This window comes from Myxocyprinus asiaticus, chromosome 4, assembly GCF_019703515.2.
Source record: "Myxocyprinus asiaticus isolate MX2 ecotype Aquarium Trade chromosome 4, UBuf_Myxa_2, whole genome shotgun sequence".
Lineage (NCBI taxonomy): Eukaryota > Metazoa > Chordata > Actinopteri > Cypriniformes > Catostomidae > Myxocyprinus > Myxocyprinus asiaticus.
The window spans coordinates 17,630,098-17,649,846 of NC_059347.1; the positions used below are offsets into that span (position 1 = coordinate 17,630,098).

Genomic DNA, 19,749 nt, shown 5'->3' on the forward strand with positions numbered 1-19,749 from the left:
CCAAGCGTTTCAAATGGATTTCATGAAAACCGTTTCAACATTTAAACATGCACTGATGAGATTCCTCATCCCGAAGACCACCATTAAACTCTTCGACATGTCCAACATGGCATTTAAACACAGACCCTTGCTTCTTATGGCTGACTCTACTTCTTGGAAATTAATCACTGGCACAATTTCAGTTGTTTTATCATTAATACCAGTAGTAGGGCAGTGTCAATACAGTTATTAATCTGTGTAGAGTGATTATGGCTGTCCATTTATTGCTTTAATTCTGTGCGATTAATTATATAAAAAATAAAGTTTTAAAAACACAACGCAATTATTTACAGGAGACCTTACATGAATTCCATTATAAGCAAATTTCCTACCAACGGAGCAATGCCAGAAGTGCCAACTTCACGTTTTTGTGAGTCTGAGTCAGGAAGGGACAGTAACCGTAACTCTAGCTGCACAGGCAACAAACTGACAGCTGTTCAAAGACAGCTGGATGAAGCAGAGTGCAGGGGCCTCTAGATACGTATGTGTTTTTATAAAGTTTCAAACTACTACACACAGCGTCATAAAAAATGCAGTGTTTTTTAGAGACGCTGAAAAACAGTGAAATGTGGCGTAACCACATTAAGATGCTCCAGAAGTTTTGTCTGACATGCATGTAGAGATGGAACGGAAGAAAGCCTCATGTGAAAACAGCCCAGGTCTATCTTGGGCGCTCTATCTGTCCTAGTCATTTCTTTGATTAATAGAGACACTTACATGGACATAGGGTTTTGATGAATATACATGATTGAAATTTGAATTATTGCAGTTCTGTAAGTCTTTGAAAAGGGATGTTTAATTTGATAAAGGTTTTTGCTTTGAGGAGAGTCTGATATGTCCTTCATTTCTCCTCCCTCTCTCATTTTTCACTTTCTATAAAAACAAATTTTCTCATGTTTGTAGGTATAGAAAGGGATGCAGTTAACATTTTCACTAAGTACATATCTCCAGATGCTACTAGACCTATTCCCATCACTGAACAGATACGCAACGACATTGTTGGTAAGAGAATTCCTAATTGCGGTGTCTTCAGTTTAATGACTGCTTAAGAAGTACTGAAATGTTTTTTTTTCTCTGGTTTTGGACAAAGCTCAAAATTTGGACACTGTCAAAATGTTTATAATTGACAGTGATGTAAAGTTTTGGATGTTGAAGTACAACCCCAATTCCGAAAAAGTTGGGACAGTATGAAAAATGCTAATAAAAACAAAAAGGAGTGATTTGTAAATTATATTCATCCTTTGCTATATTGAAAGCACTACAACTACACAATATATGATGTTTTTCCATGTAAATTTTATTGTTTTTTGAAAATGTACAGTAATTTCAAATCAGATGATTGCAACACACTCCAAAAAAGATGGGACAGTCGAGTGTTTACCACTGTGAAACATCACCATTTCTTCTAATAACACTTATTAAGCATTTGGGCACTGAAGACACAAGTTTTTTAAGTTTAGAAAGTGGAACTTTCCCCCAATCATCCATTATGTAGGTCTTTAGCTGCACAATTGTACGCCATAATGCACCATACATTCTCAATTGGAGACAGGTCAGGACTGCAGGCAGGCCATTCTAGCACCCACACTCTCTGCTTACACAGCCATGCACTTGAAATTCAGGCAGTATATGATTTGAAGTTGTCCTGCTGGAAAAGACGTGCTGGATGGCAGTATATGTTGCTCCAAAATTTGTACATATCTGTCTGCATTCATGGTGTTCTCACAGATGTGCGAGTTACCCATGCCATGGGCACTGACGCACTCTTGGCCCATACAGAAACTGGCTTTTGGACCTGACGCTAATAACAGCTTGGATGGCCCTTTTCCTCTTTGGCCCGGATAACACGATAGGTTTGTTTTTTAAATGTGGACTCTTCAGACTTGAAAACACAGTTCCTCTGTTCTACTTTCCATCTAAGATGAGACCGAGCTCAGAGAAGTCGGCAGCACTTCTGGACAGTGTTGATGTATGGCTTCTGCTTTGCATAGTAAAGTCTTATCTTGCATCTGTGGATGCAGCGGCAAATGGTGTTGACTAACAAAGATTTACTAAAGTAATCCCAAGCCCATGTTCATGATATCCATTACAGATGAATGATGTTTTTTAAGAAAGTGATGTTTGAGGGATCAGAGATCACGTACATTCAGAAATGATTTTCATCTTGTCCTTTACGCACCAAGATTTGACCATATTCCTTGAATCTTTTAATTATATTGTGCACTGTGAGGGTGAAATGCCCAAAATCCATCCATTGTGTCTTTGGGGAACATTGTTTTCAAAGTGCTGGATTATTTTCTGAAGCATCTGTTGGCAAATTGACAAGTCTCAAATAATCCTTGCTCTTAAAGGACTAGGCTGTTTTTGGAGGCTCCTTATATACTATGACACGATTGCCTCACCTGTTTACCATCTCCTGTTTCACATAGCCTTGTTATTTCAACTCGTCAAATTGTTATTAGTCTTAAATTGCCCCTGTCTCAACTTTTTTGGAGCATGTTGCAATCATCTGATTTAAAGTTACTGTACATTTTCAAAAAACAATGAAATTCACAAGGAAAAACATCAAATAATGTGTAGTTGTAGTGCTTTCAATATAGCAAAGGGTGAATATAATTTACAAATCCTTCATTTTTGTTTTTATTAGCATTTTTCATACTATCACAACCTTTTCGGAATTTGGATTGTACTTTCGTTTATTACTTCTTAATATGCAGAAACAACTATTACTTAAGTAATCCCTTTGTTGGTTGATTGAACCAAAAAGTGTAAACACTGTGGCTCTGTAGCGCTTTCAATACCTTCCTCTGTTTAAGCATCCCAACCAGCCCAACATAGCAACATTGGCTCAACCAGTGTTTTCTGCACCCCCATTGGTAGTCACTGCATCGCATTGTTGCTGCAAATCGCTGTCACTGTGAAAACCCCTTTAAAATGATGTTCATTGATTTGGATGTTGCAGCACATTAACATGTAATGTTTGTGTAGATCAACTAATAAAAAATTAAAAAAACATTTTTGCCAGCGAAAATCTGTGGGGAGGACGGACAGGTGAACCCAAACTGCTTTGTCATTGCACAATCTGTTGTGATCTCCATCATTGAACAACAGTAAGTAATTTCTCTCTCAGCGTCCTGTCCTTCACAGCAATCTCTCTCATATCTTTACATATTTACATGTGACTTCAAAGAGAGATTTCTTTAAAAAATTTAACCTGAAATGCATTTCTGTATGCATGAGTGCTCATCCACGCAGCATGTAATTACAAGGAAACGTCTGTAATGTGTTTCTCAGGCACTTTAGTGAGTTCTTGCGCAGTCATTATTTCTGTAAGTACCAGATCGAGGTGCTGACCAGTGGCTCTGTGTTCCTGGCGGACATCCTGTTCTGCGAGTCGGCTCTCTTCTACTTCTCTGAGGTGAAGACACTTATAAGATCACTGACCTATGTGCTTAAACTTCTGAGCACATTTAAAGGAATATTCCATGTTAAAAACAAGTTGTACGGTTGCGCCATAAAGTACGTTTCCATCGAAGGATTTTTTGCGAGAAAAGATTTAGTGCATCAGAATAAAGCTGATGGAAACGCAAATTATCACAAAAATTTCACAAGTGTCGACACAATATTTTCCTGTTTAACTCTAGCGCATAAACTCTATGTCAATACTTCAGATGTCGTGAAAAACTGGTTTGGGAACACTTTTTGTCGAGAAAATTAGCATTAACGCAAAAATATAGTGTCACATGACAGAATTTACCCCAATCGTTAGCCTGTGTTAATCATGACAACAAGGTATACATCCTTGAAAGTCAATTTATTGTACGTGATTATGGATTGATCTTAACGGCATAAAGATCTGATGCTGCAAACATGACACTTCCAGGAGTGCCAACACAAATATCTTGTATTATGCTCATCGGCAAGTACACGGAGAACAAATTAATGGCCACTGTTTGTGATTAATCCATCCATTTATTTATTAAAGTTGCTTTTCCACACCATTCAAAATAATAGACGGCAGTCACGGAATTAGCCCACAATACAAAAAACATATAATTTCTGTGCACAAAGATGTTTTAAATTAAAAATAAATACACAATACTAGGAGAAAAGCTTCAGTGTGCTTTTTTGGAACACTAACAGCCCAATTCTATAAAATTATTGTTTAGCTTACTTTTGAAAAAATGCCGGCAAAATTCCCTGTATTAAATAAAATAAATTACCAAACGAAAAAAGCATTAAATTAAAAAAATTAATTACCAAATGAAAAAAAATAATATTGTTAGGCCTATATACTTGCGTTTTCTTTACACAAACTTAAATTAGCCTTACCCTGTTCTGTAGACTAAAGAAGTCGGCTGAATGACATTTTCTACATTTCAAGACTATAAACTATCAGAACTATTTGTCCAATGATGAGTTCACTTTCAGAAAACTAGCTTTTGAACATTTTAAAACATTTAATTATTTTAAATCTAACCCTCTTTACCTCAGATCGCATTTGTTGAGCTTCTTCAGAAAATGTAAATTGCATTATGACACTAAAATTAATTTGAGATGACAATCAAGTTCAGCTGGTCGTTAAAAGCTGCTGGACAAATATGTGGGACATAATGCAGTTGTGATGGCATTGCTTTAGATTAGATGATTGTTCAAAACAGCCTATTGAATATCAGGAATGTATCATTGTAAACCCTGATATTACACCACAATAGATCTTCTTTAATAGCTGTGCACACAGTATATACACATCGATGGATGGTCCTTATACTAAGACCGAAAGTTTTCTCCACTACTTGGTGCAGGTTTCCAGCTTGAACAGGGCCGTGACGATTCGCTTTCGGGTCGGAACCAGTGGAAACCTGCTATAGGTGCAACATCAGGACCAATATTACAGTCCTGTCAGAAGGGCAACTGCTCCCTTTTGATTGCAATTCCTCATCTTCTGATTGAATTTATTTGTGAAATTAAAATGACAGTAAGCTGGATAATTTCAATGAATTGTCTCAATACTCTCCCCATTTTACCAAAACTTCAGAGGAAAAAAAATAGGGACATCTGGGAGGCAAATTAGCAATAAACACACATTTCTTTATGGAAACAGCTTAAGGGCAGATTTCTTTTGCAATAAACCAAAACGTATGCGACAGTGTTTTTTAGGCATGATGTCATCACGCACACCATTTTTATCGATAAAAGGCCATTTGAATGGAAACAGGCAGAAGATGGCAAATTTTGCAAATTTTTTTTTACACATTTTCACTTTGTCGATAACAAAGTAGCGTGAAAAGTGGATGGAAACTAGACTATAGTTACATTGTAAAAGTATAATTGTCAACAATTTGGTTTTTACAAACTGAGGTCTGAAATTATTTTCTGTAGTAATTGATGGCAGGCCAAAGATGCTGTTGATAGAGCTTAACTTGTATTTAATTGCATATCGACATCATAAAAAATAAAAAAATCCTATATGCATAAATATTTTTAAAGATGTTTAGACTGTCGATTTAATACGTTAATTCAATGCAGTTAATTATATAAAAAATAAAGCATTAAAAAATGTACGTAATTAATCATGCCTCTTGACCTTATGTAAATTCTGTTATAAGGAATTATTTTACCAATGGAGCAATTCAATTTATGCAAGTTTGCATGTGACTTTTCAAAGCATGCTAAAAGCGTAGCGTTTATGCACGAGACGCTGAAAACCAGTGAAACATGCTGCAACCACTGTGAGATGCTCCAAAAGCATTCTTCTGATGCATATGTGCATAGACTAATAAATATAGTGCTAAAATAATGCGCCTTGTGAGAGCAGCCTTAAAGGGATAGTTCACCCAAAATATTTACTCACCATTGTCGCTCCAAACCTGTATGACTTACTTTCTTCTGAGGAACACAAAGAAGAGATTTTGAATAATGTTTTAACTGTTTTTGTCCATTCAAAGAAAGTCTTTGGGGTCCAAAACAACATTGGACACCATTGACTTTCATTGTATGGGCAAAAGTTTTTTTTTTTTTGTGTGTGTGTGTTCCACACAGGAAAGAAACCCATACATTTTCATTTTTTGGGTGAACTATCCCTTTAAGTCTACCTTGGACTGTAGGCCAGCAAATATTGATGTGATTAATTGTGATTCATTTGATTAATTAATCGGCAAGTCATGTAATTATTTCAATTAAAATTTTAATGAATTTACTTTTTAGATATTTATGCATAATATTTTATATATTAAATTAAGATTTATCTAATGTTTTTTCTCTTTAAATGTGGGTTAAATTGGAATTAATGTTTTAAGATTCCAGATACACAGTATGCAGCCTGTTTTCACCTTTTAAAAACATATTTATTCTGAATTTATACATGGAGCTGTATAAACTGTATAAATTGATGGAATTTTGGTCCAAGTACTTTGAAAAAGTCCAAGGGATTATAAAGTGGGATTGAAAGATAATTCAAATTGTGTGTGTGCACATCATTTTTCTGTGTGTGTGTGCACTTCTGATGTAGTATATGGAGAAGGAGGACGCAATGAATGTGCTGCAGTTCTGGCTGGCTGCAGAAAACTTTCAAGATCAGTTGGCTGCCAAGAAAGGCCAGTACGACGGACAGGAGGCCCAGAATGATGCCATGATCCTCTATGACAAGTATGATCTATCGCAACATCACTACATATTGGCACATTATTTGAGTCTTGTATCTTAGAACCGTGTACCATATAAAAACCATGCCTCATGGTAGACGGGGAAAATTAACAATTTATGTTTGTGTCTCCAGGTATTTTTCACTCCAAGCTACAAATCCATTGGGTTTCGGTGACACTGTACGAATGGAGATTGAATCCAATATCTGTCGAGAAGGTGGACCTCTCCCAGACTGCTTCAACACTCCACTAAGACAGGCCTGGACCACCATGGAAAAGGTGGGTTACGTTGACTCAACACTTGCTCAAGCGAATGGGGACGTTTAATGCCAAGTAGAACTTAGTTGGGAAATCCTTTTTGTTGAATTAATATGAACTATTATCCAGTGTTTCTATATAATTCTGTTTTGGCAATGGCCGGAGCATGATTTTTTTGGTTTGTGCATCGGATTATACTGATTATGCTGTATGTTTGTATATACATGCAGCCAGTGAAGATAACAAAATAAAAAGACCATAAATTTACTTAAAATATAATTTCTTTTGCCATGGCACTGTTGAATAAGTGGTGGCGCAATGCATCCGCTGAATAACGCTGCAGAAAACATTGAGCTTTTCTCATTGCAAATGTTAAAGTGTGGTGTAAAAATGGTAAAGGTCAAAAGAGGTGGGAGGATAATAAGAATAATACTGGTCATGTTATCATTTCTTCTTGTTGTCTTAACCTCAGGTCTACATGCCAGGCTTTCTGTCCAGCAACCTTTACTACAAGTATTTGAGTGACCTTATCAATTCCGTTCGGGTGGATGAGTTCATCGGAGGAAATGCCAACACTTTGAGCCAGGGTTGGACCTCAGAATGCGACCGCAACTTGAGTGCTTCAGAAGGGTCACAAGGCCAGGTGATCAATCGCCCTCTTACACAAACAGATCTTCACAGTCTCATTTGCAAATCTGCACTTGTGGGTTTTTATATGTTAACATGACATTTTTTCCAGAGATATTTTAGAATGGAAACGGCTAATGGAAACGGAAGAGCATCAGAAGTTATTTGTAGTCATAAATATTCTACCTGAATGCACTGATCAGTGAGCACTGTTCACTTGTGCATTAGAAAAGGCAGGTAGACAGATGAGTCGAACGATCAGCCTGTATTATTGTTCGATTAGACATAAAGTGGCTCCAAAAGTATTTGGACACTACAGCCACACTTAAAATATACTAATGTCATTGCATCAAATGATAACAAAATAATAAACCAAGGCTCAGCGCTTCAGATTTTTACTTTCCCTGCCAAAATTTTCACTGGTCCCAACACAAAAATGAAAAATAGCTGTTTTTACCATCATGGCTTAAAAAAGTGTGTCCGAAGCTAAATATTTTTTATATATATTACATTTTTTTAGGACAATTTCCCCCAAAATTGTATCACATTTATAATTTGAAAGATATGATTTATGCCTTATGTAATCTCATATAAGTGTTTTATAGATATAAATTCATAAATACATCATATTAACCTCTGTCCTGCCATTTACACGTGTTTTTAAGCAAAGACTTCTGTGGAGCAAATGATGGGTTTTCAGATTTAGTCACTGAGTTAAAGATTTGATTTTTGGCTGAATGTAATAAACATATGAATCCCTAAGATAGGAGACCTTGCTACTAAACCGGTTGTGACGTGTAATATACATTAGGTAGATATTTGGCCTAATCTGTGAATTAAGAATGTGGATATTAATATAACATGAGACAACCTAAACAAGACCAAAACTGACTGATACACAAAGCACAAAAAGAAAAATACCTGTACATTCCGTAAATGAGAAATGTAACAGGTGTGTTATGAGGATATGTAGTAGACTGTTTTTAATAGTCATCTTCACCCTGCAGCTGTACAGCTCTGAAAATAATAACAGCCATAGTGGTTTTGCTTCTTTTCATATCAAACACAATTATCATGTCAAATTAATGTTACACTTTGAAACATTACCTAATTAAATGTATACTTACATTTTGGATACTGAGCAGCTCATGATTTCCAGCCATGTGTATAACCGGGGTTCAACAAAGTTTAGAACATTTCATTCAGCTCTTCATCTCTAAAGGCAATTAATACCAGCGCTCTGTCCCTTTAAGAGAGCACATACATGCACGATAAACAGTGTCTACGCTGCATGGTGAGACAGATGAGAGAGATGCACAGTTGAATTTACAGTCCTATAGAAAGAAACTGTTGATTTCTTGTGTTCTTATGTGTGGATTACTAATTTTCACCAACACGTTAAAACAAAAAATGTGGGAACTTTGCGCACTGTGAACACGGAATGTGTGGGAATACTAAAAATGTTGCGTAAGACTTGCAATCCCGCTATGAAATTCTAGCTATTTTCTATGCATTGGTAATTGCTGCTACTAAGATACTTGGAAACGAGTGAGGGCAGTTCTAGGAGAGTGCCTGTGCTTTGGCGCACCAGAGAGTATTTAGCAGAGATGGGCCACTTCTATTCAAATTAATGGGAGAAATTGCAATGCCCAACCAAGCAGCTCTAGCACCCAATGGTCAATGGATATAGAAAGGAAGTCCCACCTTACAGGTAAAAGAGCCAATCACCTTTTAGATACAGACATCGCCTGTCAATCAACTTGAGAACGTGCATGCGCATTAGCTACGCAAGCTGGATACATTTTGTTTTTTAGCGTAATATGAGATAATGAAGCACAATGCATGATAACAGTTTTGTCAGATTGTACTGTTGATTTAAATTATGCTCTTTGATTGTAATCTTGACCAACCATTTTTGAGATTTCGGTGTTCCCCCATTCAAGTAGATAGGAGCTACACTGTCATGACTGGAAATAGTCTCCCGGGAATGTTCCAGAAATGACCGACAGTGAGTTGCTAGAAGACTATGATTGCTCCATGTTATTTTTGTGCTCTCTCGCTTGGTGTCTGCTTGCACTAAAGTTGTAAATGGAGCACTGGCCCGATTGGGCAAGTGACAGTTCTAGTAACTGGTCCAAATCTCTCTCACACTGGCCCTGGGCCATCGGACAGTTCTTATTGTCGAGCCCTGAATAAACTAAGTGGCATCTGCAGATAAATTTTTCTAGACCTTTACTTGACATTTCTGAGCCATTTTTATCCAATTGGTCTCAAGGTGATTTTTAGTGGATATATGAAGTTTGACATAGTGTCCAGATAATTAATGTTGAACTCTACATATATTATATGTATATGCACAATATATACAGTACATGTATGTGTATAAATGTGTTTTTTTTTCTTTGTTGACCTCTCTCATCAACAATGCATTTCCATCCGCAGAACTGCCGCTCACTGGATGTTTTTTGTTTTTGGCACCATTCTGAGTAAATTCTAGAGACTGTTGTGCGTGAAAATCCCAGGAGATCAGCAGTTACAGAAATACTTAAACCAGCCCATCTGGGACCAACAATCATCCATGCGATTATCTAATCAGCCAATCGTGTAGCAGCAGTGCAGTGCATAAAATCATGCTGAAACGGGTCAGGAGCTTCAGTTAATTTTCACATCAACCATCAGAATGGGGAAAAAATGTGATCTCAGTGATTTGGACCGTGGCATGATTGTTGGTGCCAGATGGACTGGTTTAAGTATTTCTGTAACTTCTGATCTCCTGGGATTTTCACGCACAACAGTCTCTAGAATTTATTCAGAATGTTGCCAAAAACAAAAAACATCCAGTGAGTGGCAGTTCTGCGGATGGAAATGCCTTGTTGATGAGAGAGGTCAACAAAGAATGGGCAGACTGGTTTGAACTGACAAAGTCTACGGTAACTCAGATAACCGCTCTGTACAATTGTGTTGAGAAGAATATCATCTCTGAATGCTATTCTGAGATGCGGGTTGGCGCTGTTTTGGCGGCACGAGGGGGACCTACACAATATTAGGCAGGTGGTTTTAATGTTGTAGCTGATCGGTGTATATGTATTGTGTGTATGTGTATGTGTATGTGTGTGTGTGTGTGTGTGTGTGTGTGTGTGTGTGTGTATGTGTGTGTATATATATATATATATATATATATATATATATATATATATATATATATATATATATATATCAGTTGCAATCGAAATTATTCAGCCCCCCCCAAGACAGTAAGGATTTACAAAGGTAAGCTTTTCTGATGACCCAGAATTTTTTAACTTTACATCTATATCAGACACACTTTGACACATTCAAAGCCATAGTCTGAATAGATAACCTAATATTTCTAAATTGCAGGATTTCTTTTTAAATACAGCCATGTCATAATTATTCAACCCCTATTGCAAGTAGCTGTTTCTTAAATATGTAAGGCTACACAAGTAATTGTTTTAAAACAAAATTAAGTCATCAATCTGTAATGGCACTTATTTAAGTTTTAAAATGTAAGTTTAGTGTTGTAAGCAAAAATGTATTTCTATGCAAAAAATGCAATTAAATATAAGCTGTCTCAAAGGAGGAGATTATTTCATTACACAAGAAAGGTCATGGCTAAAAGTACATTTCCAAGGCACTTCAGTGACGACAAGAACGACACCATCCCCAGAGTCAAGCATGGAGGTGGGTCAGTCCTGTTATGGGGGTGTTTTGCAGCTGCAGGAAACATGACTGATGCCATGGATTCTTTCAGGTATCAGGCCATTTTGGCATGAAAAATGTGATGCCTTCAGTGTGTAAATTGAAGCTCGGTGACCACTGGACTTTCCAGCAAGACAATAACACAAGGATACATCCAAGTTGTCCAAAATCTGGTTCAGGGATAGGTCGAGGAATGTCCTTAAATGGCCCTTTCAGTCCATCATTAAAATCCCATTGCAAACCTTTGTTGGGATTTCAAGGAAGCAGTGGCAGCACAGAAACCAAAGAATGTTAATGAGCTGGAAGCTTTTGCTCATGAGAAATGTGTAAAAATTCTAATAGAGAGGTGTCCGAAGCCTGAGAACACTTACCTGAAACATTTATTTGCTGTTATTAAGGATAAAGGATGCTACACAAATGATTGATTTTGGGGGTTGAATATTTTTGACATGACATTTATCATAACACTGCCTTAAATCCAAATGGCGACTTTTTTTTTTTTTTTTTTTTTTTTTGGCCAGGCAGAGAATAATAGAATATTAAGAACTACTGTGCTTGTGAAAGTATTCACCCTCCTTGGTGTTTTTCCTGTTTTGTTGCATTACAACCTGGAATTAACATTAATTTTTTGGGGCTTTGTACCATTTGATTTACACTACATGCCTACCACTTTGAAGTTGCAAATGATTTTTTATTGTGACACAAACAATAATTCAGATAAAAAAAAAAAAAAAAAGAACAGAAATCTTGAGTGTGCATAAGTATTCACTTTGGGTCATTGTCCTGCTGGAAGGTGAACCTCTGTCCCAGTCTCAAATCTCTGGCAGACTGAAACAGGTTTTCCTCAAGAATTGCCCTGTCTTTAGTGCCATCCATCTTTCCTTCTATCCTGACCAGTTTTCCAGTCCCTGCTGATGAAAATCTTCCCCACAGGGAATGGTGTTCTCGGGGTGATGGGAAGTGTTGGGTTTGTGCCAATCATAGCGTTTCCCATGATGTCCAAAAAGTGTTTTCTTTAAGCAGTGGCATTTTTCTGGCCATTCTTCCATAAAGCCCCGATCTGTGGAGTGCACAGCTTAATGTGGTCCTATGGACAGATACTCCCATCTCTGCTGTGGATCTTTGCAGCTCCTTCAGTGTAATCTTTGGTGTCTTCTTTGAATCTCTGATTAATGCCCTCCTTGCCCAGTCTGTGAGTTTTGGTGGGCGGCATTCTCTTGTCAGGTTGGTAGTGGTGCCATATTCTTTCCATTGTGTTTTGATGGATTTAATGGTGCTACGTGGGATGTTCAAAGTTTGGGATATTTTTATAACCCAACCCTGATCTGTACTTCTCCACAACTTTGTCTCTGACCTGACCTGCTTAGTGATGTTGCAGACTCAGCGGCCTTTCAGAACAGGTGTATTTATACTGACATCATGTGACAGATCATGTGACACTTTGATTGCATACAGATGGACCATAATCAACTAATTATGGCTGTGTCTCGTTTGGAAGGCTGTGTCCTCCGGAGGTCGCATTTCTCGGCTGTATACGTCATTGAGGCTGTCTCGTTTCATAAAAGCGAGTAGGACACTTCGAATGCAGCCTTCAAATGCGACCTTCTTTCACGGGAATTCAGAGGATGCATGAGGTGTATCCTTCATGGGCACTCACAACCCGCAATTCTTTGCTTCAACGGAAAAGTAAAAAAAAAAAATAACGGCAATTTGCCTGTAAATATGATGTTCAAACGCAAGTAATGTTAATTCCCAAGTTGAAGTACCTCAGTAGATGGGTGCAGAGTATATCATATGTATAATTATATTAATATATAATTAAAATAAAGTATTAGACTAAAAGTACACCTGTAAAATCTATTTTCTTTTCCTTTTACATAATAAATCTCCTAAAATGTACCTCATACATTCCCTTCCAAAGGGAATTTGTTCCCTTCTCACCCGAAGCGCTCGCGCTTGTTAAAGAGTGGCGTGCTGTCATAGCAACCATGCTATGTTCTGTTTCCATTCGTCCTGCTATTTAGGGGTTTCACAGCAATGGGGGTGAAAACATATGCACTCTCAACTTTTCAGTTTCTAATTTTTTTTTTAAACAAGGTATTTTTTTCATTCCACTTCAACAATTTTGAATATTTTGTTAGGTCCATTACATAAAATCAATTTTAATTCCAGGTTGTAATGCAACAAAGCAGGAAAAACACCAAGGGGGGTGAATAATTTGCAAGGCACTGTATATCAGATGTTACGAAGAAAAACAGAAGGATTCATTACAAAGGCTTTTTTTGCCCCCACAATTTGAGTTTTGGGGGCATTTTTAGTGCCATTTTCTCTCAGAGCCTTTAGTGCCATCCATCTTTCCTTCTATCCTGACCAGTTTTCCAGTCCCTGCTGATGAAAATCTTCCCCACAGGGAATGGTGTTCTCGGGGTGATGGGAAGTAATTTTATTTCTTAAAATAAAGTAAATTTCTGAACCTGATTCATACATTTTAAAATGTGGCTGAACTGTCCAAGCACTGGTCTTATTGGTGCCGGTGTACATGAAGTGAAAAATTTAAATTCACTAATTTCAAAGTAGTTAGGAAACTGCACTTGTGTTCTTCATTTACACAAAGTAACTTAAAAAATACATGAGGATGCATGGGTACATTTTGTCATTGATTTTATCATCAAAATCTTTGTGCTTGTAATTGTAGCAAGGTACTAAAAAGGTGGCAGTCAAGATCCTGAAGAACTTTGACGAGGCAATAACGGTGGACATCGCAAGTCTTGATCCTGAATCACTGTACCAGAGACCATACGCTGGGTAAGTCAGTGCTAGAAACCTCAGCCTCCCGTTACCATCCAGACATGTGACCTCAGATTGATAAATCTTAAGCATAATCCAAGCAGAGCACTCTGTTCTGCTGAATTCTGATGTCTTCTCGCCTTCTTTTCAGAAGGATGACTTTTGGGAAGGTGAATGAGCTGGGCCAGTTCATCAGAGAGGCTGAGCCTGAACCAGATGTGAAGAAGTCCAAAGGTAGGACAAACAGCAAAAGCGAATAGATAGAAATATCCTTCAAAGATGTGTTTTCCTTTGCCCATGGTTGTCCGTCTCCTCATGTGTTTCTCTCTGTTACACACTTGCACATGTTGTGTATTGTGTGAATTGGCTCTTATTTGTGACTTATGCTGAAGTGCCCTCAGTTTAAATGATGAGAGATTGTGTTGTTATGGCTATAAGTAGACAGTGACATGGTGTGATTGTGGTGAAGAGAGCAGTGGGAAGCAGGATTCACAGCTATGTCCAGCTCACTCACTCATTCTTTCCTTCCTACTAGGTTCCATGTTTTCTCAAGCAATGAAGAAATGGGTGCAAGGAAACTCAGATGAGGTGTGCACAGGCTAACTGCATTCAAATCACACATGCAATCAGTGTTTGATGATAAAGATAAATAATCTTTTGCCATTTTATGTTGGATAATCAGTTATAGAGCATTGTAGCACTGTTGTTTCAAGCCCTGTTTGTGGATCAGGCTCAAGAGGAGATGGCATGGAAGATTGCAAAGATGATCGTCAATGATGTCATGATACAGGGACAACATGGAAGCCCTGAAGTGAAGTCAACAAAAGTATATGGTTTTTTTTTCTCTACCTTTCGCTTGGTTTGTTTGTTCAACTTAAAAGTTTAATTCACCCAGAAAGTTTAATTCTGTTAGCATTTACTCACCCTCATGTTCTGAACACATTTGACTTTCTTCCATGGAACACAAAAGATGATGTTAGGTAGAATGTCTGAGCTGCTATCTTCCATACAATGAAAGTGGATGGGGACCAGTAGCTGTCAAGCTCCATAAAGGACAAAAAAGCACCATAAAAGTAGACCATATGACTTTACAATATAATATTCCATATCTTAATACTAAATGTTACCTTTGTGTGAGGAACAGACTAAAATTTAAGTTGTATTTTTGCCTGAAAATTGCCTTAAATCTTGCTTGACAGCTGTGGTCACCATTCACTTTCCAGACTGATCAGAATTGGAAACAGTAGGTTGACTTTTCTGTAGCTGAAACTGGTCTGTGACTCTTTGCTTACTGAAATGCAAAACACTGCTCCCAGTGGCGAAAGCGGTAAGTGTTTTTGGGCATATGGGCATGTGTGAGCTCCATTTTCCAGGTGTAATGTCCACGGAGGGGCGCCGAATGCGAGTTGTGAAGCGAGTTGTTATTGGCTTTACAGACTGAATTATAGTGAGAAGGAATGCATATTGTATTCAGTGTATACCCAAACCAAACCCCAAACCTAAATGTAACCATCGGTGGAGTAAAAATATAATGCTAGAGGGAAAATGCAACCTCTGAACAGCCCTCGTCACTGATTATGCAAACATGATTGGTTTCAACGCGGGTTCCGAACCTGAGTTTCCCATACTGCTGACACAACACACTTCCAGTCACGCCACAGGGGTAGGTAAACAGATTAGAGACATGTTTGATAGGAGATGTTGCTTGTCAGTTAGTCGGCATCATTTGGTCAATCCTAGGGTACTGGAACTCTCAGAAACAACATGCTGACTTCCTGTGTGATCATGTTGTACTTTCATTGTAAGTAAAGAGCAGCTTTGACATTCTGTGTTAAATACCACTTATTTATTTCTCTCTCTCTCTCTTTGTATTGCTAACAAAGGCTTAGACGCATTGTTTGGTCTGAACTAGCAAAGACAGTAGTTCCATGCACAGATGTGTTTTTTTATGACCGTACTCAGTTTTTCCTCATTTTTAAAAATGTGCTTGATCATTGAACTGTTGTATATAAGCAATATCACACTCGCACTCGCATATATATATATATATATATATATGTATATTTATATATTTATTTTTTCTTCTCTGTCCTTACTATTGACAGTAATTTCATTAACATCATCAGCACTGTTATTAACAAGGGATGTACCGATATTGAAACAGATTTTAGCAAAAAACTATTGGCCGATACCGATATGTGGCAGATCTCTGCCTTTCCTATGAAGGAGGAAGCGGGAGCCGGGTGAACAGTTCACGGAAGACTTTAATTAGACACTGTTCACTTGGACACAACATAAAACTGCTGTTCAGCACACACTCGCCGGCACACACACAGAGCTCCGTGGGTCGCTTTCACTGTTGGCCTTCCTGGCCCAACGCAGAATGCACACGTTCGCCGGATGCATGCATCTCTCTCTCTCTCTAACTGGTGTCTCCGGCTCTACCTCTTTATCCCTCTCCCGGCTGATTGGGGTAATTCAGCGCCAGGCGTACATCCTTATGGTCCGGCCACACCCTCCTAGTCACACGATATTTTTCCCCTCATCAGATCATCAGATCCCTGTTTTACTGAAGAATTATGCTTTAAAAATTTACAACAAATATTTTTTACTGTTCTAACAATAAATAATTTCTATTGAATATGGATTGGATCTATTGAACAGGCCAAAATTTTAAAGAGAGCCACAATAAAAGATAAATAGAAGACAAACATTTAAAAAGATACAAAAAATAAGTAAATATGATAACATGATGATTGATAAAAAAAAAAAAAAGGTTATGGGGGGGGGGGGGCCTGGGTTGCTATAATGTGGTTCTCGATGGGGAGCATGGTGAGTTGTGCATGGATGCTGCGGAGACTTAGCGCATGTGGAGGCTCACGCTATTCTCCGTGGCATCCATGCACAACTCACCATAACGCGCTCAACAAGCCACGTGAAATGATGCGTGGATTGACGTCTCAGACACAGAGGCAACTGAGATTTGTCCTCTGCCACCCGGATTGAGGCGAGTCATTGAGACCTAGGACCTAGAGTGCATTGGGAATTGGGCATGCTTCACACTATTCTCCGCAGCATCCACGCACAACTCACCACGCGCCCCACTGAGAGCAAACCACAATATAGCGACCACGAGGAGGTTACCCCATGTGACTCTACCCTTCCTAGCAACCGGGCAATTTGGTTGCTTAGGAGACCTGGCTGGAGTCACTCAGCACACCCTGGATTCGAACTCATGACTCCAGGGGTGGTAGTCAGCGTCTTTACTCGCTGAGCTACCCAGGCCCCCAGTGCATCCCTATTGTTAACCAATCTTCAGATTTAATTTTGTTTCTTATTTTAATTGAAATGTTAACATTTGTGCTGTCCATCTGTTTTTTGTTTTGTTGTTTGTTTTTTCTTATGTAAATTTCATTAAAAACAATAATACCCAATTTGTATTAAGATATTAGTGCTAAATAAGTTGTGCATTTGGGTGTTTAATAATTAGATATTTATTTAATGGAAATTTAACAGTTATGAATTTCTGTCAAAAATGTTCTCAAAAGGTTTCAAGCATGTGTTCTCTTTTGTTTTTATCAGCTATGACCCTCTCCTTCAGTATGGAACCTACTCCAACCCTCCCTGCCGAGGCCCTTAACATAACGTCTGCAGACTGCAAACAACCTGAAGATTAACTCTGAAGATCAAGACTCATTAAAAAATCAGTGAGGACAGAAAAGGCATTCCATGACATCCTGCATGTGTGTGTGTGTAAGAGCGTGATTGTTTGAGTATGCACTAATAGCCAAAACCCCATAATTTCTAGCGCTCTGAATGATTTCATTTATTATTTGAAGAGGCGTGAAATGAGTGAACAACAGACGTAAACACACAAGCGAGAGCTGTCGCACAGTGGTGAATGAACTTTCAGAACAAAGCTGAATGAGTACTGACACAAAATGTACCTGCGTCGCCATTGTGTTCTGCTGTTACCACGCCGACCAACAGGAAGTGTGCAGAAACCTAAAACTGGTCAGAAGTAGTGGCTAAGACCAGGTTTACCCATTTTATTCCTCACCTTTGTTCTTATCTCACACCTCTCTTTTCTCTTTCCATTCACTCCCTCATTTGTAAAGAATGGCTATGAAGTGATAAGGTCTTTTTTTAGGCAAGAAAAACAAAAATGCAGATTTACCCAAGGTGACTATATTTTATCAGTAAACCTGCACTGTTCTGTCCCTCTTCGATGGCGCTAAAATGAACTCTATCAGCCTGGCAAACACTCCGTTGACCGCCTCTTTGTGCTGTTGAAGAACTCCCTCTAGAACCCTGTCCTGATCTGATTCTAGATCAGTGCAGACTGTAGGATACTCCAGACAAACTGAACTGCTAGGGCAGTGTTTATCCCCATTCTATATAAATGTGGATTCATGGTTTACCGCCATATATTAATGTTAGTTCTTTTTATGGTGATTTTTGTTTTTTGGTATGATGTCAAAAACTCTGTCGAAGCATATCTCAGTGATGACTGTTCCTTTTCAAACGTGTACCCTTCGGACATGTAAATGTTAGTGCTTTGGACTGATTGAGATGTGGACGAGAAACAGGCAAAAGACGTTTGGTACTATGTACCACTAATATGTTTTCTGACATTTATGTGTACTTAATCTATAATATATTTAAATGTGTTTTGATTTAAATACATATATTGTTGAAACGTCTTTTGGCTTAGTCTTTGTACCTTTTTTTCCCACCTATTTTTTATTTATTCCTAGATGGTGTGTGCATTACACAAACATTTTATAGTTACCAGTGTAGGATACTACCTTAAACTGCATCAATTCAGTTTTCTTGTTTTAATATGAGATTTTGATTAAAAACTCAGGTAGACAGGCCTTACAGGGAAAGGTTCTTCCCAGACACAGATAGTTCATAAACAAAATACGTCTGTTTTTTTTTTATTCTAAACATTACATTTTGGCCCATGTGATGTTTGTGCTCTATTTAAAGGAATGGTTTGTGCTGAACACAAATGAAGATTTTTAGAAGAATATTTCAGCTCTGTTGGTCCATACTATGCAAGTGAATGGTGACCAGAACTCAGAAGCTCCAAAAAGCACATAAAGGCAGCATAAAAGTAATCCATACGACTCTAGTGGTTAAGTCTTTATCTTCAGAAGTGATATAATCAGTTTTGGATGAGAACAGACCAAAATCCTTGTAAGTGACTCCTTTTTCACTGTACATCTTACCATTGCAGTATCTAGGCATGATCATGATTTCAAACTCAGTCACACTTCCTAGTGCTTGATGCATACGCAGAGCACTAGAAAGTGTAGTCAAGCTTGAAATCACGATCGCCAAGGAGACTGCTGTCAAGATGTACTGTGAAAAAGTAGTCATATTTTGGTCTGTTCTCACCAAACACCGATTTAGATTGTTTCTGAAGTCATGGATTTAACCACTGGAGTCTTGTGGATTACTTTTATGCTGCCTTTATGTGCTTTTTGGAGCTTAAACCTTTTGGTCACCATTCACTTGCAATCAGGGGTGGACTTGGACTAAAAAGTGGCCCTGGACTTTCTGGCCCAGTGCGGCCCACCAAACCTGGCCTGCAACACACCACACCATAACACACCACCACATTTATTTCATTTTCCGGCTCAATTTCAAATATTTGTGTTGAAAAAAA

The 19,749-nt window shown here is 38.1% G+C and overlaps 1 protein-coding gene across 2 annotated transcripts in view; it reads left to right on the forward strand.

Annotated features, from left to right (window-relative positions):
* The window catches only part of LOC127431842 (A-kinase anchor protein 10, mitochondrial-like), a 41,863-nt gene extending 23,085 nt beyond the window's left edge, over positions 1 to 18,778 (forward strand). Inside the window, exons 5-15 of one of the 2 annotated variants that reach the window (XM_051682450.1) lie at positions 943 to 1,041; positions 3,065 to 3,149; positions 3,334 to 3,457; positions 6,551 to 6,687; positions 6,818 to 6,962; positions 7,414 to 7,584; positions 13,984 to 14,093; positions 14,230 to 14,309; positions 14,611 to 14,663; positions 14,806 to 14,901; positions 17,658 to 18,778. In XM_051682450.1, coding sequence (XP_051538410.1) covers positions 943 to 1,041; positions 3,065 to 3,149; positions 3,334 to 3,457; positions 6,551 to 6,687; positions 6,818 to 6,962; positions 7,414 to 7,584; positions 13,984 to 14,093; positions 14,230 to 14,309; positions 14,611 to 14,663; positions 14,806 to 14,901; positions 17,658 to 17,663 — 1,106 coding nt within the window. In that variant the 3' untranslated portion in view covers positions 17,664 to 18,778. Of the gene's footprint in view, positions 1 to 942; positions 1,042 to 3,064; positions 3,150 to 3,333; positions 3,458 to 6,550; positions 6,688 to 6,817; positions 6,963 to 7,413; positions 7,585 to 13,983; positions 14,094 to 14,226; positions 14,310 to 14,610; positions 14,664 to 14,805; positions 14,902 to 17,657 lie in introns of both variants that reach the window. The other variant, XM_051682441.1, reaches the window with a different exon arrangement.
* The last annotated feature ends 971 nt before the right edge of the window (positions 18,779 to 19,749 follow it).